This window comes from Amblyomma americanum, chromosome 8 (genome assembly GCF_052857255.1).
Source record: "Amblyomma americanum isolate KBUSLIRL-KWMA chromosome 8, ASM5285725v1, whole genome shotgun sequence".
NCBI lineage: Eukaryota > Metazoa > Arthropoda > Arachnida > Ixodida > Ixodidae > Amblyomma > Amblyomma americanum.
In genome coordinates, this window is record NC_135504.1 from 3,572,081 (window position 1) to 3,598,733 (window position 26,653).

Consider the following 26,653-nt stretch of genomic DNA (forward strand, 5'->3'; position numbering starts at 1 on the left):
GTAACGCGCGCGACATTTAATTTGCTAGGGAATACACCAGAAAGTAGCATTCTGTTACAAATATGCGTAAGAGGGCCAGCAATAATATTTACAGCACATTTGATACGAAAAGCAGCAACTTCGTCATCTCCAGGTGAGCAGGTGTTCCTAAATGAATTAATGATAGAAATAACTTCATCCACTGAAGTAGGGGACAAAAATATAGATTCAGTACTGCAAGAGGGTAAGTATGAGTCGACAGTCCGGGTTGAATGACAACTAGCAGAAGGTCGGTATGCTCCGGCAGCTAAAAAGTGTTCATTCAGCATATTGGCAAGTGAAACTCCAGCATAATTCACCCCATTGACTTTCAGCTCAGAGGGAAGACAATTCTTCCTGTTCCCTATAATAACGTTAATACCTTGCCAAAGTAATTTAGGATTGTGTAAGATTGACGAAAACTTATTAATATAGAAAAAAGATTTAGCTTTCTTTAGATCTGAGTTTAATTTATTTCGAAACTTCTTAAACTTAACTAAATCATCCGGGCATCGCGTTTCCAAAAAACGAGAGAACATTTTGTTCTTTTCTTTAATTTGTTTCAAAAGTGCTCCTGTCATCCATTCTTTTCTAGCCTTTCTATGTTTTTTTATAGTTTGAGTTGGGAACGCGGCGTAATAGCATTCAAGCAGCTTCTGAATAAATATATCATAAGCACGGGACGAGTCATTTTCACCATATACATCTACCCAATTAATTGTAGACAACAAGTGACAAAATCTGGAGATGCTCTTTTCATCATTAACTCTACGAGCGTGAACGGGTTTATTCAATTTGATCGTATCAGGAAAAAGTGAAAAGGCAAGTGATCACTAATACCAGAAGAAAAAACACCGGATATGCAACTCTGAGGTGGGAAATTAGTGAAGCACAAATCAATTAATGTTTCAGAGTGCAAGGATATGCGAGTAGGCAATTCAATAGTATTGTCACAACCATTAGACAGCATTATTTCATTTAAATTAATCTTCAGAGCGTTATCCTCCAAAAAGTTAATATTGAAGTCACCTAGCACAATGATACGCCAGTTGTTTTGGTTTGCAAACTTCAGAAAACAATCAATGAAGCGAAAAAAATTGTCAGAATTTCCTTGAGGGGGGCGATACACAACCATAATAGCAACTCTATGAAAAGCAATGCAGACAGTTTCAAAATCAGTACAAACAAGTGAATAATCCGACAAGACCTCAAAGCACAAATAATTTTGCACATATAAAGATACACCACCACCACGCTTTCCATCTCGAAATACTGAAATGGGTTTGTAACCAGGAAACTCGCTGACATCTGCATTTGAGGTAAACCATGTTTCAGTGAAGGCAATAAGGTCAAAATTAAAGTTCAGTTTAGTTAATTCAGCTTCTACTAGTACAATTCTTAAATCCGCTTGCACGTAAAGATGGTTCGTGACCGACTGGTGCTCGTGGGCTCTGCAGCCTTGACAAGCAAGCGTGCGAGGCCAGAGGTATAGCACTCGCTCACAGAAACCGCAGAGCGTTTGTGGCAGAGCCCGTGAGCTCATTGGAGACCGAGGTCACAAACTACTCGAACCGCAGTAGCCGGTACAGCGAACGACCGCAGCATCACCTGCGGCAGTTACTTGACAATGAAAAGAGCAGGGATTTCAAAGCACCCCCAACCCCTCGACGTAGTGCAAGCCTTGGCGCAGCAACCGGTTCCAGAGGCAGTAAGGTGCTGTAGTGTCCAGGGGAAGCATTGCTGCCGTCATGGAAGCTGGCGCTCACCTTCATGTCGTCCCGCTGCTGGTCGTGCACCGCGCGGCACGCCTGGTAGGCGAGCACGCTCCTCCGGACGGCGGCCGGCCTCAGCGACGCGGCCGGCGGCCTCTCGAGGGCGTCGAACAGCAGCACGGACACGCGTCCCTGGAGCAGCGAGAACTGGCCCGACGGCTGCAGCGGGTGGCTGCGCTCCCAGTTGCCGCACACGTGCTCGAAAAGGTTGTCGCACGGGTCCACGTCGCGACTCAGGCTGGCCGCCAACTCGTCCGCGTAGCTGAAGCAGCGCGTCGGGTGGTCGCACCAGGGAAAGGCCGCCAGCGCCGCCTGTTCCGCCAGGTACTTGACGACCCCGTACACGACGCCCACCACTACCACCAGCAGGGGATTCAACGCACCCATGGCATTCTCGGGGGCCCTGAGGCAGAACTGGTGCTTTGCCCTCTTCGCTCGTGGGCAATGGCTTCTTCTTCACCTTAGTAAACATGGCACATACCCCCACAGGGGGATTGACCAAGGTACAGTAGAGAATGTCAATGGCTGCTGTGCCTTGTCGCTTCTCTTCGTCTGTACTGCTCGCGGAACAGGCGAAATGTTGTTACCCTCACACAATGGCACATGCCCACACAGGTGAATTGGCCAAGAATTGGGGGGCACAGAGAGTTTTTCAGATAAATCTTTTCATGGATGAAAATAAAATGAATGCTGAGTAAGGAAGAAGTAAACAAAAAGAAACAGCGAGATTAAACGGGAAATGCATAACGCACGCAGGAGATCGACACTGAGATTTATAGCCTATAGTGGTTAAATGACAATCATAATTGTAAAAATAATAATTATATTGAAGAAAAAAGTTACCAAGGTAGCCGATTCGATTCCATTAAGAAATTTTGGACGGCGTTAAAAACAGACTTGTGGCTGTACCTAAGAATGGTGTCTCTAAACGACAATATGCCTGGACTGCTCAAACTAAGGCCAAGGTGTTGTAATGGCTTCTCTAAAGCCGCCTTCTCATCATGGCGAAGCGGCGGCAAAACAACAAAAACTGTCGGTACGCTGCTTGCGATTCTGTGTGCATTGCGGTGTTATGTGTGTAGCGTGCAGCAGTGCGGGCGAAATGGCCGAAATGAGGCGGCATGTGACATTTTCTTCGCTACTGAATAGAACGCCATGGTAGGCCAACCAATAAATCAGAAGTATTTGGAAATGTAGGTAGCAGTCATAAATCAAGGGGATCCAGAACAAAATAATCACGACAGCAATTACGGCAGCGTTCACAGGCGGCACCGTTGGCAAAGCGAACAGGTAGGATAGACGGTGTCCTCAGTCCAGGACACCAATATACTGTTGCGATTATCACAGGGAAACGTAAACTAGCCATGCATTCACAAGTGGACGTAATTTTTTTGCTTAACTATATCTATATTAGCAACTGCAGCGGTGCCGTCATAGCAGCGTCAAGCAAATTTCACGTCGTTTGTCACACTACTGTGAGCTCCTTTAATATAACATAGACAGAGGTGGTGGTGGTAGTGGTTTATTTAAAATAACATAAAAGGAAGGTAAAAGATTTTTGCTAGCCCCGGCATCTGCCATCACGTGCGGCGGCATCTGAGCTGGGGCAGCGGAAAGAAGGATCGCAGGCAGGTGGGAGAAATGAAATAAAAGAGGTGAGGGGACAGAAGAAAGACATGGGGGGAGGTAAATAGTACACTACATAAAATAGATATACACTGCATAAAAACATTAAAAGTGAACACTATAAATGCAAAATAAATATACTATATACATTATTTACACAAACAGTCAAAAAGTCAGTTGTCTTCGCGGCGCGCGTGTGCTGATGACGGGAAACTCGGCAGTCATTGGTCACACGCGCGCCGCACTTTGCACACAACAGCTGGTGTGGGGCGCCCAGCTGTTAGAGCGTCCGAGGTAGACATAGACAGAGGTGGTAGCAGTTTGTGGGAGTTTCGGAGTGCCGTATCCTTCCCTGGCCGGCGAGGCGCGCCGTGGAGACGCAGGAAAGCGGACGCTTTCCTCCTTCCCCGCGTTCGAGTAGCCAGAAGGCCAGCTCGAGAGCACTGCGCCGCCTCCTTCCTCAAATCGGACGCCAGCGCGCACCGCCAGGCGCCGCCCTAGCGGTCGCTGATTGGCCGAAAGTGACAACGGGCAAATGCGCCGACATCAGCGGATACCGGCCGTGGCCGGAGGGAGACGACAGCGAGCCGTGAGATATATTAGTGTGGGCAGAGAAAAAAAGAAAGAAAAATAATGTTGCCCAACCCGCACCGCAGCGAGCCGTGACAGCGAGAGGACGTCAGGTATTTACCTCCCTTCTTCCCTCTTTGTTGTAGCCATCTTGCCCCGTCAGCCGCACGACCAAGCCAGACGACAAGGGTCGCAGATCTAACATCCAGCAGCCAGCGATTTTAGGAGAGCCCAATAAACGTCTGGGGGACCCCTGGCAATGCGTCCTGTTCCCTGTTGCGTTGTTATATCGCATTTCCGCTGCGCCGCCGTGAGAACGGCCGCGCTTGGTGTGCGATACCGGGAGCTCGGTGTTCACGGCCTAGACCTCAAAGGAGGCTCAGCGTCCTAGTAAGAACCCCCACAACTGTTATAGGGAAATCTTACATTATAGGAAAAAAATGCAGGTTTCCCGATCAGAAATGCTTTTGTCCGGAATTGTTGGGTATGCCAAAACCTAACTAGAAAAGTTTATCCTAGGAGGCTGCACTTTAGTCCAAATGGCCCGTCGACCAGCTCCGTCTGATTGGGCGCGCTGTATTCTGGAAGGGACGGGCAGGAAGCTCCTGGACTGCGGAGCCCTTCCGGGCGAAGAATCACCACTTACGTTGGAATAGTTTTTGAAGCTAAAGCTTCACTACGCTAACTCGTAACGATTTCGCAGTGCTTGCGGTTTTGCTTTTGAAGTGAGTCAGAGGTCAAACCCCGTACGGCGCAGTTCGGGTATCCACCGATATATGTGAGACAGTTACTGCGCCATTTCCTTTCCTCAAAACCGGTTCGGGTGTCCACCGATATAAGTGAGACAGTTACTGGCCATTTTCTTAATAATTGGTTTTTTGGGGAAAGGAGATGGCGCAGTATCTGTCTCTTATATCTTTGGACACCTGAACCGCGCCGTAAGGGAAAAGATAAAGGAGGGAGTGAAAGAAGAAAGGAAGAATAGGTGCCGTAGTGGAGGGCTCCGGAATAATTTCGACCACCTGGGGATCTTTAACGTGCACTGACATCGCACAGCACACGGGCGCTGGCCCGCCGCGGTGGCTCAGTGGTTAGGGCGCTCGACTACTGATCCGGAGTTCCCGGGTTCGAACCCGACCGCGGCGGCTGCGTTTTTATGGAGGAAAAACGCTAAGGCGCCCGTGTGCTGTGCGATGTCAGTGCACGTTAAAGGTCCCCTGGTGGTCGAAATTATTCCGGAGCCCTCCACTACGGGCGCCTCTTCCTTCCTTTATCTTTCACTCCCTCCTTTTTCCTTTCCCTTGCGGCGCGGTTCAGGTACCCAACGATATATGAGACAGATACTGCGCCATTTCCTTTCCCCCAAAAACCAATTATTATTAAAAATGGCTGTGGTTTAGCTCTGGTTCACCCTAGTTAACATGCACGATAATGCGGAATTAGGAATTACGACACTTCATGCCATTTAGACACGCAAAAGTACATGCGCATCCAGTTCAAACAGTTTATTTGCAAAATGCAAGCGAACGACTTGCTTCAACATTCAATAGAGAAGATCTCGTTTTAAGAGTGGCCACCTCGTTTAGGCCTAACGCTTCTTAATGTCGAGGAGGGTGAAGTAACACCTCAGGACGGCCCAGCAGTACTTGTTCAGGCCATCCAGCTGAAGGCGACCGTCTTCCCGCGGTCGGCACTCCACCCGCTCCCGCACCACTCCCGAGAGTCGCACGAACTCGTGCATGGACCGTAGGCGTGCATATGCTCCGCGGACCATCGCGGTTTAAGCGCGTAAGGTAGCTTCCTGGACTTGATAAGCCACATTGAACATCAGAGTGCTTTTGGACTTTCAACACTAGCTATTTTCCTAGACGTATCAAAGGCTTATGATAGCGTCCTCCAGAGCTCAATACTGAATAGTCTGCAGGTCATAGGCGTACAGGGCTATCTTCTGCGATTCATTCACTCATTTCTCAGTGATCGTAAATTTCGAGTGCGGTTAGGCAGTACAATGAGCTCCGAAAGGGCGGTATCGCGAGGGGTACCTCAGGGTAGTGTCCTGTCCCCAACGCTCTTTAATGTTGTCATGGCTGGTCTTTCCGCAAAAGTGCAAAAACATTGTAGGCATGTCCATATGTCGATATATGCAGACGACATTTGTCTTTGATTAACCGGATATCAACGCAAACGCTTAGCTCTATTAGCGCGACAGGCCGTGCTTTCAGTTAAAAGTTACCTTCAAGGTGTTGGGTTGACTCTCTCGGTGGAAAAATCTGGCTTCGTCCTGTTTCCAGGTAAGGGACGACGGTATGCGCGGCTGAGCATAGACCTTGACCAGTCTTGCCTTCGTCAGGTTAACCACATACGTTTTTTGGGCGTCACTATTGACTCACGTCTACAGTGGCGACGAGCTGTGGACTCGATTGTGGCTTCACTATCTTCGCGTCTCAATGTGCTTCGTAGAGTTGCTAGTGAGCAATGGGGAAACCATCCTGCTTCAATGATCAGGCTTCACGATGCCCTGGTGACAAGTCGCATAATGTACCAGCTCTCTTTAATTTCCCCCTCGGTATCGCAGCTGGAACGCCTTGAGGTTTTGCACAGAATGGGACTAAGGAGGGCTCTCGGCTTTCCGCAGGCTGCTCCAAACAATGCAGTACTGTATGAGTCTCAATCGAAACCTCTTCGGCTAGCCGCTTCACAAAGACTTTTGCTGCAAATTGGCCGCCTCAGAGAGACTGTTGCCGGGAGAGCGCTTCTACAGCGCCTTCGAAAGAGATCTGAGTCCCGGGCGTACTTCGCTTTAAATACTCTTCGTTCTCTGGGTCTCGACCTTCGAGATCGACCTAAGACGTTGAAGCCACCTTGGTCCTTTCCGAGCCTCGATTGTTCCTTGACAATTCCCCACGTTCGCGCTAAGCGGAATTCTCCTTTAGCGGCAATGCGTTCGCTCGTACTGGAACATCTTGAGACCGAATATGCCAGTCATCTTCAAATGTTTACAGACGGCTCTGTGGACAAGGTCAGAGGATATAGTGCAGCTGCTTTTTATATTCCGTCTTTGAAGTATGATTGGTCTGTTCGTTTTACTAAAGTTGTGTCCACCACAATGGCCGAAAGCGTTGCCATTGAGGCAGCTCTAAAGAAGCTACGGTGTTGTACGCCTCAACCTACTGTCATAATATCGGATTCAAAATCTGCCCTTCAAAGGTTAGAGTACAGGTTCCCCACTGATGCCTTGAGTCTTAGATCCCTACGTTTGGTGCAGAATCTACATAGCAAAGGCTTCTCTATACGTTTTCAATGGGTGCCCTCGCACATAGGTGTCTTAGGCAACGAGATAGCAAACAACCTCGCCCATACAGCTCTCTCCGGGATTCCAGTATATGGAGTCCCTCATGAAGTCAAGCAAATGTTCAGAGATGTGGTGTTGTGCCACTTCAGTTCATTGTGGAGCTCTCCTCATCAGCCATGTGTGACCAAGGGTCTCAAAAGGTACCAATCCACTTTGCTGCACCGCGTTCGCACGGATTCTGCTCGTACGCCGGCGTGGATGTATAAGAGTGGCCTAGCGTTGTCACCATTGTGTTCAACGTGTGGTGTGTGTGGTGACATAGAACATTACCTCTTGTGCTGTACTTTGTACAACGCGGAACGGGCTGTGTTATTCGGATCCCTCAAGAAGGCAGGAGTTCCTCACAGTTCTCTTCAGGACATTGTTTTCCCGCGCGGGAGCCAGTCGAGTAGAAGGGATGCTTCTAGCCTTCTACTTTACCTGCAGGACACGGATTTGGCCTCCCCATGGTGACCTCAGGAGTGTCTATTTGGGTTTTAGCGGACAGTGTTTCTGTGATTTCTATTTAAGTGTCACTACGGTGGAGCAATTGCCGGCAGCAACTGCAAGGCTAATCCCACCGGTAGTTTACAACCACTCAACTCAACTCAACTCATCGCGGCTGCCTTGATCTTGCTGACTGACGACATTCGGCGACGTGCTTCACCAGCATACTGTGCCGGGACATACGTTCCAGGGCGCAAGCACCGCGCCTAGAAAAGAGGCAAAATTACGAGCTGAACTTAAAAGCAGAAGGCCGCTGTAGAGTACAGAGTAGAAACGCCCTTATACTTTGTAAGTAAAACTTGAAGCCGCCTTGAGATACGTCCGTGTTCATCACAAAAAAGGCACCTAAAGGGACACTGCGGACCACTTGAAGTTGACCTGTATTGATAGATTACTGTTGCTTAATGACAAAACAATACAAAGACGACGCAGCAAGCTGTCACTGAAAATAGAGCTTTAGTGACCTAAAAATGGTCGTAAAAATGAAGGTGCCGCCACCAACAGCCGTTTTCGCAAGCAAAGTGCAGTGTGTTGACACAGACTTTGGGCTCGTACTGGGAAACACTGCCATTTCCTTTCAAATGGGGATGACCGAGTCCTCTTCGATGAACGCGTCACGAGTTTGAAGCGATAAGAGAGAAGGTTTTTTTTAATGCAATTTTCTCGACAATAAATTGTTTTTTTTTTCGTTTTGAACCAGCTAAAGAATCATTTTTTGCTGAGAACAAAAAGTATAGACAAAGTAGTCTACAGTGTCTCTTTAAGAGCAATGTCGCCCCGAACGATAGGTCTCCCAAACTCGCAACAGGAACGCAGCAATCAGCTGTACAATAATTCTGTTCCGCCGCTGCCTCAACTCGACTTGTTTACTCTGTTTTCCTGCCATCCGCGCCTCCGGAAGTTCCCTCCTGCTCAGCAACGTAGCATCCGTTGCCGTTGCTCACAGGGACCAAGCATTTTTATCGGCAGTGCCGGTAGTCCGCCCGGTAACCAGTCCCCACCGTCAGGTATGTTTTCATCTTTTCTTTCTTGCAGATAACGGTCTGCACAGCCAAAAAGGTGAAAGACTGGAGTAGATATGCGCCAGCTAGCTTTAGATAACTTTCCACATCGTCGCTCTTCGCCAACAGTTTCGGTTCCCGTTCCTGCGGGCTGTCGCGTTAAGTGTCGCTCTAAAAAAAGCTGAAATTTGGGCGGGTTGGTATACATTCATTGTAGAGAAGCAGCACAACAGCGACGGGACACAGGCAGCGCTTGTCTTGTCTATGTCCCGCCGCTGTTGCACCGTTCCCATACAGTGATCGCTCTAAGAACCATGAATACAATACCCCGCGTGGTAGATTTTTCGAAAAGTGTCGAAGAACAGACATTGCAATCATATGCAGTTCCTACAGATCCAAAGGCAAGACTGCAGTCTCAATTAAGCTGCACCGGACAATATTTCCAGGTGCGCGCTCAGATTCAACGGCGACAAAGAAAAAAAAAAGACCGTCCTGGCATATTTCTGACTGACATAAAGGTACTTTAGCGTTGCTAAATTATCTAACAATGCAAAAACAGCCAACAAGTGCAAAACACAATGGTCGTACGGCTTGATGTGCTACGTACCTGTCATCGCGTGCTCTGCTGACAAACGCCGACGCGCGAGTAAGAAGGTCCGAGTTCCGACGCGCGGTCTGCAACACAGTGTACCATTGCCTCTGCGCCAGCGCGTCGATCTCGACTGACGTACAAAGCCTGACGTTTAGAAGGGTGTAGTTTTCTTCGATGCCTTCAGACAAGCACCGAATGAAAGTGCTCAGCATAGCATCATGCGCACTTCTATATTCATCATAGGGGATGGCGCCACTCAGTCTGATGACATCTGCGAGGCACCGGATGTTTTTATCATTCGTGCTCTAGCGTGTAGTTGCATCCACCGAAAGCCATCCGAGGCTCTTGTTGAGTAAAAGTGATCCAGCTACAACCTTCCAAAACCACTTTTGGCAATCATCGATGATTGCATCCAACATAGGATGCAGTCGTTCCAGTGACGTTGTCGCTCTGAAGTATTCGTTCATCGCCGACGTCAGGGGACCGTCTAAATCACTAATCGCAATCTGTAGAAACAAGTACTGAACGTGATTCAATATGACCATCCGCTTCAAGGTCCCGCAGAGCTCTGGGTTGTGTATCTGCTCCGAAATGCCGCAACCTGCGTGAACACTCCGCACTCCAGCATGCTCTGATCTGGCCCGACAAAGTAGCATCTTGCATCAACAAATACTTTCTTCTCAGCGCCGCTTTCTTTCAGTATTTTACACAACTCTGGCAAAGTTTCATGATTACAAGGGGAAACGCTTACAGACACTTTCGTCAGACTCCTTCAGGACCACAGCCGCAAAGAACAGTTCCCACTCGCGGACTTGCCAGATAGGCGACACCAGGCTGACTTCCTCCAGCGTTTGGTCATTCATAAAAGCTGCTCTTTGAAGGGGTTTCTTTGCGGGACAAGCTTGAGGTAGCGGAGAACATTGTTCTGCGTAATAATCTCGGCTATACACTTGGCGCTCTCCTCAGCGATCATCAATGGTTGCATCTCCAACTTCCTCACTGTTATGTTCGCTGAAAGGCCTCCGAAGACCTGCCGCCAGTAATCATTAGGGCCGTCGAATCCTTCCACCAGTGTTTCAATGCTCAAAGCTGTCAGTGTGGTGGTGTGCTGCAAGTACTTGGCGAACCCTGGTCGGTTTGCCAAGGAAACTTCGTCCAACGTTGACTCGCTGATCTACAGCTCTTCCAGCGTGTTGTTTGCTCCAAGCCCTGCTAAGAACCGATCTGCTTCATTCTCTGTTATGTGTAAACGTGGAACCTTCAGCCCTCTCAGACAGTCTGTCGCACAAAGAAGGGTTACAAGTGCGACAGACAGCTCTCCTGGAGCAACGACGCTGCATTCGCACTCGAGACGTTCCAGGCGGAAAAGTGTCGAGATGGCAGCACAAAGCTTTGCGTGCTCAGAAACTTCCCTAAACTCAATCCTGAGCTCCTTGATAGACGTATTTCCGTGCAGACCATCGCAGAAATGGTCGTCTAAGGAGTTCATATTGTTGCGGGAATAGTAATAAACTTTCGAAGAATTCTGGCTTACACTGCCTATGCACCGGTGGGTCTTGAGAAGCCAGCTGAGCGAAACCACGGCCCTTTCCTGTATCCAGACCTCGCCTGCTCTGTGACCGGCTGGGCGTGGAGAGCTGAAATTGAAGCCCCGCAAGGACAAGTGGCCACGACCTCCTGAGGCTTCTCGAAGTTCGCAACAAATGTGGAAAAGCAAGTCGTTCCATATGGGCACGTTTTCGACAACGTGACATTATTGGCCTGCCTCTGCCGTGCAGGGCAACTTGCGGTGGTAAGAAAAGGCCCTGAGCCAGGTCATTGCTTTGTGTAGAGAAGCAAAGGGTCTCCTAGGTAACTCCGGACGCCCTCCTACTCTATCTTCACACCCATCGTGTGCATGAAACCCAGGGTACCCTGCACATAAAGTATGTATGTTGCAAGCCACAAGGCCCAAGTATACATTTCGATATCTCTACAGCACATACACAAGACAACTGACCTCTGTCAATCGGGTACAGAGATCACGCTGCTGAATGGGCTGGCTGAAACAAAAGAAGACCCTTCAGGCTTATAATTCATCCTCAACATTCGAAATTCACAAAACACTACAAGTTTTGGCGTTCGATTGGTGTCAATTGCGCAAAGCAGCTTTTGTGGACAATGATGCTACGTTTTCGGTTTGAACCATACGCCTTTCATTCCCTCGAAAGATGCCCTCCAGCCTCGCTGACTAGGCTTTGCCGCTTGATTACAAAACACATCCACAACCGCTGCAAAACAATCGACATTCACATCGCAAGCAATTCTGCTTAAGTGAGTTGCCTGCTCCATGTCGCGAGGCACTTACCTTTTACAACGAGAACTGCTAAAGCCTTATGTTGAATTTCGGGAAGGCCTCATCTCTACTATAGTGGGCCCACTGACACTGTAAGCAACTGTACCTGTACAGAGGGAAATCTCAGACCGAAAGCTGTTGCAGCTTTGGTTAAGCCATGCATTCTGCCGTGGAATCTACAGCGTTTTTCCTCCATAGAAACGCAGCCGCCGAGGTCGGCTGCGTTTTTATGGAGGAAAAACGCTAAGGCGCCCGTGTGCTGTGCGATGTCAGTGCACGTTAAAGATCCCCAGGTGGTCGAAATTATTCCGGAGCCCTCCACTACGGCACCTATTCTTCCTTTCTTCTTTCACTCCCTCCTTTATCTCTTCCCTTACGGCGCGGTTCAGGTGTCCAACGATATATGAGACAGATACTGCGCCATTTCCTTTCCCCAAAAACCAATTATTATTATTATTATTATTATTATTATTATTATTATTATTATTATTATTATTATTATTATTATTATTATTATGTTCCTGTATATACTGCCGGAACACTAGGAGGCGCTGCAGTCGCGCGCCATCTGTTGGGGCCCAGTGGCGTAGATTGCGGAGGAGGAGGAGAGAGACTAAAAATATTTTGAGTAGGGTGCCTCGATAACCAGCTGGAGGGGGCATCCAGGCACCCTAATTTTGAGCAACCATGGTTGCTCAAAATGAAATTGTGTGCGGTAAATCTGTAGAAACAAGTGAACACCTCATTCTCAAATGTAATGGCATTCATCCGAATGTCGATGAAGGCACAGTCACTCTCCGCGAGGCTCTACGTTTTATTGATAACAATGGTCATGTAAATAAATGGTGGAAGTTAGCAAAAAGGGATTAGAAGATTGGTGGCTCGAAAGCATAGAGGTGACATAAGGCTAGAAGCGTAGGACAATGTATTAAAGAAAATTGTGAATTTTGAGACCAATTTACAACACAGTTAAACAAAAATAAAGAAGAAAAACCGAGCATGGTGGCAACTGCCACCACCCCGTTTCAAAGGAGACGCTCGTATCTTCCACCTGAAAGTAAAAACAAACAAAAAAGATGACACCAGCAGCTGGAGTCGCGTGGTGCACATGATCGTATACTACGAAAAATGTCTCCCTACAGTAACACAATCGGCTGTTCAACCTAACATAAATTGAGAGACGCCCTACTGTCGTACAATATCGAAGTAGGGTATACCTTCAAATGTTGCGCTTTTTAGATATAGCGTGTCACCAAGTTTGCGGCTGGAGGGACTTCGCGTATTCCTCGTTAACATCGCTGGACGTGGCGTTTGATTGAATACGTTTTCTGTTTTCGCAGCGAGTGCAAGTGCGTAGTGTGCTTCCGGCAATGCGGTCAAGAGTACGCGACTGTGCGCCTGTTTCATCACGCAGCAAATGCGTAAACAACGCAAGCATACAAGCCTTGGTGGGCCGCATTCGTCTTATATGATCATTCTACAGGTAGAGCGGGAACTCCATTTGTACCGACACACAGGCCGATACTGCTTTCTTGAACATTTCTGACCGATTTTCGAGTATTAATTAGGATATTGCGTCCACCACGGTGATGCGCTTCTTGCAGCGATATGCATCTCGCAACGTGCTGGCAACACACCGCTCACTTTAGGCGTTGCTAGGCTACCTGCTTCGCGGCGAAGCCGCACCGGACGGTGATTATTAGCCATTGCCTTTAAAAAGATGTCTAATCCTGTTACCAGTACACCATAAACAGAATAATCTCATTAATAATCACAGAGGATCACTGCGATTCATGCGACGACGTATGCGTGAGCATTAGAGTCCACCTGGCGTTTGCGCCTCCTGTTCCAGCTGCTAGACGACGCTGCCTATCGTCTTCATTCTGTGTGTGCTGCGTGTGGTAAATCTGCAGAAACAATAGAACACCTCATTCTAAAATGTGATGGTATATCCATCCCGATGTCGATGCAGGCGCAGTCACCCTTCCTGAGGCCTTAGCGCTTAGAGATAACAATAGTCATGTAAATAAATCTGCGGTGGAAATTAGCAAAAAGCGCTTGGAGGATTGGTGGCTCAAAAGCAGAGAGGTGACATAAGTTTTAAAGTGTAGGAAGACGTATTTAAAGAAAATGGCGAATTTTATTAACAACTTACAGCAGAGTTAAACAAAAATAAAGGAAAAAACTGAGCATGGCGGCAACTACCACTGCCCCGTTTCAAAGGGGACGCTCCTACCTACCTTGCACCGAATGGCAGGATCCCCAAGCTGCTGCTCCCTTCTAAGTCGCTGAAGCTCAGCCTGCCATGCTCGGCGGGCTTCTGATACGCTGACCGAAAGGGCAGATCCGATCCATGATCCCCCCCCCCCTGTCGATGTCGGCCCTCGTTCATCGGACACAAGTCCAAGTGCTTAAGACACACGAGAACTCTCAGTATAGTGTGACGGAGAAATGAAGGCACTGACGGAGCGAGCGCTCCATGTCTCTGATTGGTCGCCGCGTCTCTTTCTCTCCCCGTGATTCCTCCCGCTGAATTCTGGTTGGCCACTCTCCTCTTCACTCTGCCACACCCTCCTCCCTACATTTCACTCCGCTGTCTCAGCCTGACACTACCGGACAAATGCAAAGCATTAAAAAAATTAAGGAACATTTGACTTCCGCAAAGCTTTCGGCAGCGAAGCGAGCGAAACACCAGGCGAGGGTCGCTGTTAAGCTTTAGTCAGATCGGCATCAACGCACGACAGCGATGTGGCATGGAAATTAAGCGAGTGCAAGGAAGGCCACCTTCAAGTACACCTCATATCACACGTTTCCACAGCGCTGCCAGCAGGTGCCTGAAGGCCTCGCAGCCGAACCGACTGTACCCGCAAAAGTTACCGCGAGAGCGCCGCTAGCAGTGCCATTACAAGCGCTCGGCGCGCCGTTCGATATATATACACTGTTCCACTGAACGCGAGTTTGACGGACGCGAACAATGTTGCTATACCTCTGCATGGGATATTCAAGGAGATTTCCTGACCGTTCAATACAATCATTCGATATATCTATAGGCTCGACATATTCCGACTCCACCTATTGCGAAATTTTTACGGCGCAGGGAGAAGAAAATATTTCATTCCACACTTTTTGGCAATGTATTTCTTCAAATGCAACACTGTGGTTACGTTTCAAAACAATGCGGGTATAGTTGGGTGCCACCAAACTTTGTTCAGAGGTTGTTATTCCAAATGTTATTTTAACGTTCATATCACAACAAAACAAAAGAGCATTACAAGCACATTTTAATCTCAGAACTCTTCCCACTGCTCTTACGGTAAAAGTGTCAACTAGCGGTACTATGCAAAAAAAAAAAAAACTCTTAACTGTACCTTCCGTAGATTGTATGCACGGCCCCGTTATTTTTTTTTTAAGCTACCATGATGGGTTAGTGGTTATGGTTCTCGGCTGCTGACCCGAAAGATGCGGGTTCGATCCCGGCCGTGGCGGTCGCATTTCGATGGAGGATAAGTTCTAGAGCTAGGCCCGTGTACTGTGCGATATCAATGCACGTTAAAAAAACCCAGATGGTCGAAATTATCCGGAGCCCTCCACTACGGCGTCCCCCATAGCCTTGAATGTTAAACTACGCAAGCAAGGTTATTTCAGCCATAATCTAACTTTTATGAAACGTTTGGAAAAAGTGACATTCAGGACAATGTATTATATATGATCAAAACAAAAAAAAATTAAGTTGTTTTAACAATTCGGTGCTACTTGGGGATTTGTGAACAGTTTGGCAGGAAAGGGGCCTACCTAGTTTTAAGAGGATGCCCACATTGAACGTTGTTGACGCTACACGTTAGCTGCCAAACGTTCACAAATCAAGCGCTGAAAGGCATGGCTGCAATCGAAACCGAGACTACCTTTCAATCATGCCTCTCAGATCTCAGAAGTGACACGTTGATGCTAGAATCTGCATTCATACATATTAAAATATGAACAGCGAGGCCCTTGCAAACTTGTTTAACATAAAAGTCTAATACATTGGCTTTGATGCAGGCGGCATCGAGCCAAGCCATATCTTAGTGCACAGGAGTAATGGCGCTGCTTATGTCGGATTAGTTGAACAAGTTTAGCAACGACGGCCCAGCATCTTGTGGATTGCATTTTATCATCTGAAAAACCGACAGAAGCACAATCTAGAATCTGCAGCAGACATGGTGGCCGGAGTTCCGAGCCTGAACGTCAAGCAGCTAGACTGCAAGCAGGGCGCCGTCCGTGTCGTGCGCTTCAACGCCGACGGCAACTACTGCCTCAGCGGCGGCAGTGACCGCACCGTCAAACTCTGGAACCCGTTCCGCGGTGCTCTTCTTCAGACGTACTTGGGACACGCCGGCGACGTCCTCGACATCCGGGCTTCCTGCGACAATGCCAGCATCGCCTCGGTCAGCTCCGACAAGTCAGTCGTGCTCTGGGACGTGACCACGGCAAAGAGCACCCGCAAGTGGCGTGGACACGCGGGTGCCGTGCAGGCGGTTTGCTTCAACGAGGACTCCTCGGTCGTCATATCGGGCTCCATCGACTGCAGCGTGTGCTGCTGGGACACCCGGAGTCGAGCTCGCGACCCCCTGCAAGCGCTCAAGGAGGCCCGCGACGCCGTGACAAGCGTGCTCGCCACTGACCACGAGGTCGTAAGCTCGTCGCTGGACGGCTCGGTGCGTCGCTACGACCTGCGCATGGGCAAGATGTACAGAGACGCTTTGGGGTGCTCCGCTACGCGCGTCCAGATGACGCGGGACGGCCTTTGCATGCTCGTGAGCTGCCTGGGAGGAGTCTTGAGACTTCTGGACAAGGCAAGCGGACAGTCGCTGCAGCAGTTCAGCGGTCACACGAACGCGCAGTTCTACCTCGACTGCTGCCTCAGTCAGGACGACTCGCACGTCTACTCCGGCTCGGAGGATGGTCACGTGTGCTGCTGGAACCTGGTGGAAGGGTCGCTGGTCGACCGGCTCCGGCATCCGACCGAGGCTCCAGTGTCGTCGCTCTCCCAGCATCCGTCGAAAGCGGTGTTACTGACGGCTACGCGAGGACTGGTGTATTTGTGGGGAGAGCCTGAAAGCGTCTCCAAGGACTCCTGATGCTGGGGTCACAAGTCTAAACGCCACACTTTCGTCCGTTTGACCAGACGCGAACGAGCGTTCTGGTTGCGCGGTTTGCTCTTCACTTGAGGGTCAGTGCGATGGCAATCGTAGTTTTACCAATGGGAAACTTGCGCCAAAAAAAAAAAAGCAAAACTGCTGCAGTTTGCCATGTGTGAGCTGTGACAATGCGCATACACTAATCAGACGTGAGATGTGGCACTTTTAGTGCGAGGCCTTGCATGTTTTTTTTTTTTTTTGGAGCTGGCAGTACGTTTAGTAGTGTCAGGTAAAACGATAATAAGAACTCTGGCAATGCTTGTGCTACTCGTGCGTTTTGGGCACGCCCCCTGGTGTGTATGTGCCACCATTGTGCTGAATCTCCTAGAGCTCTTGTCCAAATTATCATGCTCCACGCATTGGTGAGCATATGTCACAATGTGTGCCAACCATGTGGAGTGCAAGTTTGGCACATTAACTGAAGCTTAGGTAACTTCAGCCTGCAATGTAGAAAGTGTTGTAAATAGTGTCTGGAACGAGTTGTGTAGCTTGGGAAATGCAATTGGCCCTGTGTGGCTAGTGTTGAAAAATGATGGCGGTGTGTATGTGTGCGTTCACACTGCAAAGCTGCATGTGGGCTACCGGGAAGAGTGTAATGAAGGGCTTCAGATTAATTTAGACTGCCACTGTGTACTGACATCACACTCCACATTGGTGTTTTCACATGCTTTCACCTTTTATCTTAATGCAGCCATGATTCAAAACCACAACCTTGTATCATCAGCAGAACACCTTAGCCAGTGTTCCATGGTGGTAGGTCGATATTGGGAAGTAGGCACTTGAGAGCACAAATTCTGCATGCTGTTGACCTTTCTGCTCTGGCATGAACTAGCAAAGAAGTGAGCTTGATATTATGTTGTTCCGTCCGTGCAGTGTTTGAAGAAGTAGGAGGAATAAAAAATCTGTTTACTTAGCATGGCATAGAACACAAGTCAGCAAACACTCGTTCACTCTTGCAGTAGATACATACTCGTAAAACAGCTTTCACAACCTCACAAACAGTATTTCAAAAAAAGGGTAAACAGCACTTGCATGTAAACATGACAAAATGAGTAGTTTAGTAACATGGTCCACAGAGCTTTTCCTAACAGCTCTGAGGCAAGAGAACACATAGCCAGCAATAAGGACATGAATAGTTGCTTTCAAATGTCATTTTTGTGAACTCGTTGACCTCATGCACTTCCTGAGCATATTAAACAAACAGCTATTAAAGAGAGAATGAAAGGAAAACTCCACAACTGCTTCGACAATGGACTCTCGTACAGCATTCAGGTAGCCTTATGGCTAAGATAGCGAATTTTAGCAAATGCGCAGTTTCCTACAGCAATATCAATAGTTACTAGCAGTTAGTAAACACAAGCACATAGTACTTCCACAGGACATGTCGGAACATTAACCGCATTACAGTTGAACGCACTGTGAAGCCACGAGTATGTCAATCTTCCGCATATTCACGAGCGTGCCTGGCTCATCAGCTTTTAAAAAAAATGTAGGCATGAAGTAAGCCTCTTTGCTACAAAGTCAGTTTAACCTTATTACATAAACAGTGAGAAAAAAATGCAGCTTGGGAGCAGGTATAAAGCTGTTCTTTCAGTGCAGTATCATAGCAAGGCCCACAAATGTCAAGTAAAATAACAAAATAAACAGTATAACATACGGCACTATCTTCAAGAACGTAAGGCCATCTATCCCCCAAGTTGTGGACAAGTTAAACTAGCTTCCACTTCCATTGCATCCCCATTACTGGTTACTATAATAGAAAGCGAAAAACGTTATCTGCACATGACAATGCACTTTCATCGCTGGGTGGATTTCTATAAAAACTTATAGTAAACTCTAAATATAAACATGCCAAGAGCATGAAATCAAAGCAGTGAAACCCAAAAGAGTTTAGGCTTGCAGACTCAACAAAGCACAAAAGAACATAGCTAGCAGGCATCTTTAGTACCCTGCCAAGTTGGCAAACAAGCGGCCAATGATATAGCATGAACTTTTCTATTCATGCTGTACATTCATTACAGTGTAGACAAAATTTGCAACTAGAAAAGGCAATGTACCCTGCAATCAAACTAAAACACTGACTTATGTTGGTACTCTTCCATTGGTACCAGAACGCTGGGCGGGTGAGGCTGGAAACCCAACCTGCTTCATTCAGTTTTGTTTCAGACTGGCCAGTCATGCAACCATCACAAGAAACTGGCTGGATGTGCTACCAAAGCTGAGACCTATTTTGTTTAAAGATGTCTTCATGGTAGAGCTGTCTAGTAACCACAGGATTCAGCTTTTGACAAAGCAGACGCACACCAGCACAAAAATGAAGTGTCCTCCATTCGCTGCCACTAGACCAGCATTGGCAAACGCAAAGTGCCAGTGAAATGCAAAATGTAATGCAACTACACAGAACACGTTTTGTTTACTGCACATTCTGTGCACCATAAAGTATTGTCGTAAGTGGAAACACCAGAACTCCTCTTAAATGCAACTAGCCAGTAGGCAAGCATATACATGTAACATGATTTGTCCACTGGCACATCTGAATACAAGGCTCCAAGTAAAAATCTGTAACAAGCAATCAAACAGAAAATTCTTAGCACCCTATCGGAGCTTGCAGGGTTCTGAAGGGTAATCGTATCAAATATTATGCCACATTGGCTCAGCAGTACGAAGGCTCTCGGCATTCAGAATGTCTCTCTGACCCTCTGTTTCCAGGTCTTTGCAGCTTTCTCGATCGCAATGCCCTCGTGAGTGAGCAGCCACTGTTTCACTTTGTCTCGCTTCCCGGCACAGTAGTGTCCCAAGGAGCCATCCTGGTGAACAACGCGGTGACACGGGACCAAGATTTGGAGCGGGTTGTGCCGCATTGCGGAGCCGACAGCTTGAGAAGCCTGGGGGTTGTCACAAAGCTTGGCCAGTCCCCCATAGCTCACCACTGTCCCAGCTGCGACCTCCTCGGACAGCCTCCGCCACACCAAAGCTGTGAAGGAACCTGGTGCAGCAACGAAATTGAAGCACATGATCCCAATCACATCACATCACAGAGCAAAAACTAAGGAAGCTAAAATTAGAAATGCAGGTAAGGTAAATTACACAGGCTGCATTCAGCTTGAACCTGAAGTTGGCCTGAAGTGTACAGGGTCGATGGATGCACTGGCGCTTGAAAGAGCGCGGCCACACGCTCCCTTGTTCACACTAAGAGTGGACAACCCTGTACTTGGATTGCTCCATGAAAGGGTTTGCAACAGACATCTGTGGAACGATGCACAAATGTATTTTTAATGCGTGAGCATTAAGAGGACCATGACAGAAAAAACTGTCCAGCATAAGCGTTTGGTGTCCGCGTCTGTGTGAAGCCTCCACCTGGCAACCATGGCCAGCCGACAGGTGATGTTTAGGAGGATGTCCCCTCTCCACCTGCCATACCGTTCCCCCCTCCTCCATTTGTAAGACACTGGACTAAGAATGGTTCAGAAAAAATGACTAAGAAGAAAATGACTGACCACAGGAGACCTGCGTGCAAGACAGACAGTCTCCTGAAGAACTCTGTGCAAAAATGAGGCTTTTGGGAGCTCTTTTTTATCCTACCTTTATTTTTTAGTCGCCAACATTGTGAGCTTCTTCCCGCTTGTTTTCACTGTGCTCTTGTTGGCATGCTGATTACTGCAAACTGGAAAGAGCTTTATTCTCTGTATTTTTACTTGTGTTGAGAAGCACATGTGATGTACTTTGCCTTTATGCCCACATGCCAGACAAAGTGAGGACCCATGGCCTTGTCAAGCTGTCAAACGGCAGCTTTTACTCTGTCCCCCTCCCCCCACCGCCATCATTTATACCATGATGGCTAATAAATTAAATTGAATTCCTTCTCTGCATTGTTCAGGAAGAGCAGCGTGGGTCTCAAGCCCCACCAGTGGGTATGTTTGAAACAGCCACCTGCTGGTGCTGTGGCGCATCTCTTACTCGTTGCACTACTACACTGATGACTCACCACGATTTATCAATGAGTGGCAGATGGGAGATGACACCATTAGCATAGGATCAGAATTAGAATAGATTGGCGAGTGAAAGAAGCCTCCGCATCAATCCATCAATTGATTGCCCCTCAATTTTTCCTTTTCTTCCGCACTTTGGCCAGGACTCGAACCATTTAACTCATGTTCAGCAGTAAAACTCTGTTGCTAATGAGCAGCCAAGGCAGGTAGGAATTCATATGAAAGAAAACTTCAATAGAGCAGCCCTGAGTTTCACCAAAAGGAAGATAAAAAATGACAAATTGTGCACAAGTCGAAGGGTAGGAACAGTTAGTTGGCTCTCTTTTGTGTACCAATATTCAATTGTTTCGTTAATACTCACCACCACCACCTGTTTACTTGTGACAGTTAACTACCTCTAGCAAATAAAACAAGAAAGCCACTCCTCAACACCTTAACGTTCACCATTTCCAAAACCAATTTTAGGTGAAATGAGCACTGCAACCTTTATTTTATTTCGAGTGATACCAGCGCAAAAAAGGACAGAGACAGAGAAGAATATGACAAGACAAGCTGTGTACTTTCTTGTGCTGATATCACTCAAAATGAACACTTCTGTACAACTAGCCCAACTTTCCGATCTTTTGCAATGCCTTTCTATCTTTCGGCAATAAATTGGTACCAGCATCAGATATTTGAAAGCAAAGAATTTTAGGAGAGACTTTCTCAGTCAAGCCTTTATGTCCAATGTTTGTGTCCAATCTTGGGCATAATAAAAAGCTCATGACAAAGCCGAATACAGCAACAAAGCTAGGTGCAGCAAATCAGCCTTACGGTCTTCACTGGCCAAATATGACAGTAAAAGGAACGCCCTCGATGCTGCAAGCAACAGACCTCGAGGAAAAACAGTTGCTCCACATATAGCAGGCAGCAGCCGTGGTTCTTGGCAGGGGTGCTTGAAGTAGGCGTCGAGCCACGACACGCAGCTCAGCACTGGTCGGTATGTGTAGCCATTGTCTTCAAACTCCTGACTCAGTAGCTTCACTTCAACACTGAAATAAAAAAAAAAATTAACGAAACACAGTCAAGGGCCCCAGTTTTCCATGGTTCCAAGAAAAATAGCGGAATTAAGCATTTTTCATGGAATCGTATTGCATGATAGTATAATGGAAAAATGACTGTTTTATCGTGTTTTCACGAATATAACATGAGGAGGGAGTTTAAGGGCTCAGGAGAATTTGAGAAGAAATATTACTACAATTTAATGCAATCTCAAACTGTTTAAGCCAGCCATAGCTGAGAACCCCACAAACAAAAACACAAACAGCACACTAAAATACGGAAGCAGCAAATGCGTCGATGTTTAATAAGAGGCAATACTTCAGATGAGAGTGCCACAATCGAGCGAAGCCACGCCTCTGATACCTTAGTGCACGCAGCCTCCCATGCAGCAGCAGCCTCCACCTTGCCACCGCTACTCAGTATTTGGAGCTGTCCAGTCCTGCGCCCGTTTGCTCTTTTTTGCTTTCCCTACTCCACTGAACTCTTTGAGTGCCTTTTCTTTCTCAATGACCAGCACTGCCTTCTTTCCATATCCGTAGCCACCTTATTTCACGCCGCGTGCTCTGCCCCAAGGTAGTTGAAAAGTTGGCTTCTCCTACGGCTCTCAAGCTTAGTGGTGAAGGTCACTTTCGCTAGCTTGAAATGCTCGGGGAAGAAAAGAAAAATGGAATTCACACTAGTATATCGAATATATCGCGAGCTGCATTCTGAAGCATTATTTGATGTCTCCTGTGGAATTCCGCAGTTTATTTGTTCTCAATTCGAGGAATTTGAAATTTTCTGCCTTGGCAAGTAAGGGGCCCTCGTCATATGGTTTGCATCAAGCAATCTAGTTAGGAGTGCTGTGGACTTTGTTCAGTGACGACAGACAAAGCGCAGCACATGTAACCTAAGTACAAAGCTGTTAAACGATGAGATTCCACATCTTTTCAGCCTGAATGCGCAAATAGATGAGAACAGATGAAGGGTGATAATTTGGGCCTGTTGGTTCATCACAGAAAAGGAAAATATGCAGCACAAAAAATGCATGGACGACAGAAGAAAGGCAAACAAAGTGCTGTGTTTGTCTTTCTTCTGTCGTTCATGCGTTTTTTGCACTCCATATTTTCCTTTTCAGATGGCAACAATAGGTGACTCACCTTAGCGACAGGCACAATGTGAAAACACTGTCGCCATAATCTGTGACTGCTCTACAATATCGCAATTTCATGTGGTCGCAGCTGGGTCTGAGATCATAATGCACTTGCACGGCCTTTACTGTGTCACATGATGTTGTAACGCCAGTCCTTCTGCTGTTACATTTCCTAACAATGCCACAAGCACCATCATGATACAGCTCCCAATCCAACCACTTGCTGACTGAGTGTTCACAAACCGCAGTCTGTGTTATGACAGGGGCTTTGTTTGTACAGCAGAAGAAAGCAGCTTTGAACATGCGAGAGCACAGAGGAAGACAACGGAGACAAGAAGTGCAGTAGTTCCGCCAGTCAAAAAAAAAAAAAACAGTTGCAAATACAGTGCTAGCAGTGTCTCTGCACTCTTCTTTAAATCCACATAGTGCTGCATTGTTCTTACTGATGCGCCTTTTGGAGTGGTGACGAAATGTTACCAGTCAACAAGCACAAATGCAGAACCTGCAGCACTAGCATACCATGTGTGCCGTCACTTTTTCAAGCCTGTTAAACCAACCAGCTGACACCTTTTCACTACTGCTGCAGGACACTACTCTAGGGATGTCAGGTCTTAATATGTACTATCATGAGCAATAGGAGCAGGAACAAGGGAGCATGTGCCCGATAGCCTCGAACCCTACTTGTAGCGCGGCCGCTGTCAGAAACAAAGTGGAAAGGGAGGTGTGTTATTGCATTTCTCTGAAGCCGGGAACTCAGCACAACCCTTTCCACGATGTTGCCAACAGCAGCCACCGTGCATCGCCACAAAGAGGGCTCGAGGCTATCTGCCACGTGCTCCTGTGTTCCTGCTCATATTGCTCATGATAGCACATGTCAGCAGCAGAGACACCTGTAATAAGACTGCACCTTAATCAACGAGTCTTTACTTCCACCTATCTCACACATGTGCACATGTCGAAGCCCTGTTAGAAATAGCCTGCACACTACCTCAACAATATTGGTTGCCCATGTAGTGCCGAACTTCGAGGCCGATGTTACAATACAAGCTACACTTGCTTAATTCCCCCATGCCTTTTTGACATGCAACACACTTCATGACGGCATTACGCCTCTGCAGCAGCGGTACAATCGCGACTGGAAATGCAGCGGCCTGTAATGTTGGCCACAGGGTGTGATAACCGACATGTGCATGCTCCCCAGGGTCATTATGTGGCAAGCAGAGGTTACCTCAGGTCCGGGGAAAAAGTCGCGTCGTCGATGTCGTCTACCTGGTGCAGGCTGTGAAGGCCGTGCGGGCAGCTCTTGACGGCCAGGCGGCCGATGGGGCTGCTCAGCACGTAGTCGTTGGTCGGCCCGTAGGGACACGACCGCTTTCGCTTCATTGCGCCCTGAGTAAGGCTACTCCTCGCACGGAAAAGGCAAAGAAGACAGAGTTAATGCAACAGCGACTATACCCGAAAACAACGCGGCGGATTAAATTCGCACACAAGGTACGCAACAATACTTCCGCACTTTCCAAACAAAAATGAACAAACACACTAACCAACAAACAAAACAAACAAATCCGTAGCACTCTGCAAAGCTTTTACCGCTTTTACTTTTAAAGAGCTACATAAGGAATGAAAAGTTTTCCAAGCATTGCAAGGCCAACTCAAAGGTTGACAGCAGCAGAAAACATGCTCGATTTTGGCAAGTCGGCTAATAAGTAAGTATCTTGCAGAGAAAATAGAAACCTTTCCGAGCACTGTGTTTACATGTCACTCGTTCGAAGCCGCAAGAATGTTTGGACACTCTCTCGAGTTGACAGCGCACACACACACAAAGCATCTCCCCCAAGCAATAAATACAAACAAATTCGCTAAATAGCACCCAACTAGAAGCAATACGTAAAAGGAGCAAGTATTTCGAAGGCCTGTATGAGACAATAAAACGTGGTTTCAATGTAACCGAAAGAAAGTATCAGCTAAACCAATACCAACCTGGTAACTTAAGCCAAAACTTCGTTAGTGCACTGCACAGATACCAACGGCTGAAAACATGAGCTAAAGAGATTTTCCAGCCTTCGTGCAACGCTTTTGCGTTTTGCCAACTTAAATAGCCAAATACTGGTCAAATCACAGTTCTTGTACACCTACATGCAGCACTACCAACCTACCTAAACAAGGCGCCGCCACCGAACCGCCACCGCCGCTTCGACCGCGCTCAGCTATGCCTCCTCTAGAAAGATGCCTGCGGCGTCGCACGCGCACCCATTGTAGCCGCCGTACCCTAAGTTGCGGACGGTTGTTAAGGGATGGCGCTAGCTACTTCCATACCTGCGCCAATGCGGGAGGTGGTGAGGTGAGGTGAGGTGAGGTGCCGCGGTCAGGGTGGTGAGGTGCCGCGCCGGTAGCAGCCAGTAGCGGGCATCGGCGGCGCTGCACTAGCTGCTCGACAAGCACGGCGCGACCCGTCTATTCAATTGTATTTGAGCGAAGTCGTCGTGTTCTGGCCACTTGCAATGAAATTTTAGTTTTTTGCACGTATCGCTTTTGTTTTCGTTTGCTTAAACCTCCATGGCTTAAACAGTCGAAAACGCGCGGAAGGCGTCGTCTGGCTATAGTGCCTAGAAATATACTGGCTAGTGTGGCAAGCGCGCGCTAGGCGAAGGTCCCGATGTTGATGATTTCCGGCGGCGCCCGCTTGGTGCGCTGTTGTGCGGGTGGGTACCACCTATTTGGTTGAATTCGCGCCGTGATACGCGCGCTCGGAAGAGCACGAGGCAAACTATTTTTTTTTTGTATTTAGAGCGCTCTTTTAAAAAAATATATTTCGTAATGTAACTACGCGTAATATACGCGAGCTCGTTCACAGTGCGCACATTTTGCAGTACCAAATATAGATCAATTTGTTGAAATATTCTAGCAGTTTGCTTTCGCCCGCAAAAAACACGACACTAACCATGCAACCGTTTTTTTTTATTTACTAAGCTCTCGAGAGCGAAATTATTTCAGAAAGACTTAAGCCCCTTACCACATAGCCTTCATTTGACCATATTGAAGTGAAAATAAAGAATGACAATAAGGTTAAGCAATAAACTGCACATTAGCTGAAGGAACGTGCGATATGTTCATTGCACTGGAAATTAAAACGTTGAAATCGAGAACATTATGGCAGTTAAATTTAAAGCGCCACCCTCGATTAATTTAAAATACACGCTGATATTTGGAAATGACTTTAAAGGGCTGATTTTGTTGAATGCGAATAATGAACTTAATAAACTTCCCCAATCAGAGCATTTAAGAAATGCACAAAACTTGCATTGCTTTAAGAAGCTACTACAGTGACATACGTTAAGGTAACAATATTTCCGTTAAAAATCTTGGAACAGCTGTGCTTCACAATGCAGAACATTAAAAGCAAGCATTTTCTTATTTCTTTCTCATGAAGAGCCTAACCCAGAATATTACGACCACGATTTATAATAACTCCACCGATCTCAACAGCTTCCTTATAATTCAACTAGCCCACTTACCGGATAGCGAGATGTTGAGAACTGAAGCTCGATGCCGCACGTAAAGA

At 47.4% G+C, this 26,653-nt stretch overlaps 2 protein-coding genes across 5 annotated transcripts; one reads left to right on the plus strand and one right to left on the minus strand.

The window, feature by feature from the left end:
• Positions 1-15,824: 15,824 nt before the first annotated feature.
• Positions 15,825-17,655, plus strand: LOC144100810 (WD repeat domain-containing protein 83). Its single transcript, XM_077633673.1, has one exon. It carries the CDS (start codon positions 15,949-15,951, stop codon positions 16,867-16,869), a length of 921 nt encoding a protein of 306 aa, XP_077489799.1. The 5' UTR covers positions 15,825-15,948; the 3' UTR covers positions 16,870-17,655.
• A 149-nt stretch (positions 17,656-17,804) lies between these two features.
• Positions 17,805-25,323, minus strand: agt (O-6-alkylguanine-DNA alkyltransferase). Of its 4 annotated transcripts, none has more exons than XM_077633674.1 (4): positions 25,072-25,289; positions 24,320-24,490; positions 21,792-21,949; positions 17,805-19,915 (listed from the first exon to the last, which is right to left on the minus strand). In XM_077633674.1, exons 2-4 carry the CDS (start codon positions 24,472-24,474, stop codon positions 19,608-19,610), a joined length of 621 nt encoding a protein of 206 aa, XP_077489800.1. In that variant the 5' UTR covers positions 24,475-24,490; positions 25,072-25,289; the 3' UTR covers positions 17,805-19,607. The 4 variants fall into 4 exon arrangements, with proteins under 4 accessions (XP_077489800.1, XP_077489802.1, XP_077489803.1 ...); XM_077633676.1 differs by having other exon boundaries at positions 19,315-19,915; positions 25,248-25,323; XM_077633677.1 differs by having other exon boundaries at positions 19,315-19,915; positions 24,320-24,493; positions 25,248-25,310.
• Positions 25,324-26,653: the final 1,330 nt, after the last annotated feature.

Excerpts from the sequence above, each read along its gene's own strand:
- LOC144100810 (XM_077633673.1), top strand. The coding sequence starts at position 15,949 with ATGGTGGCCGGAGTTCCGAGCCTGAACGTCAAGCAGCTAGACTGCAAG.
- agt (XM_077633674.1), bottom strand. The coding sequence starts at position 24,474 with ATGAAGCGAAAGCGGTCGTGTCCCTACGGGCCGACCAACGACTACGTG. Across the intron at positions 21,950-24,319 it reads ACTTTTTCCCCGGACCTGAG|TGTTGAAGTGAAGCTACTGA; the intron begins GTAACCTCTGCT and ends TTTTTATTTCAG. Across the intron at positions 19,916-21,791 it reads AGCAACTGTTTTTCCTCGAG|GTTCCTTCACAGCTTTGGTG; the intron begins GTCTGTTGCTTG and ends TTGCTGCACCAG.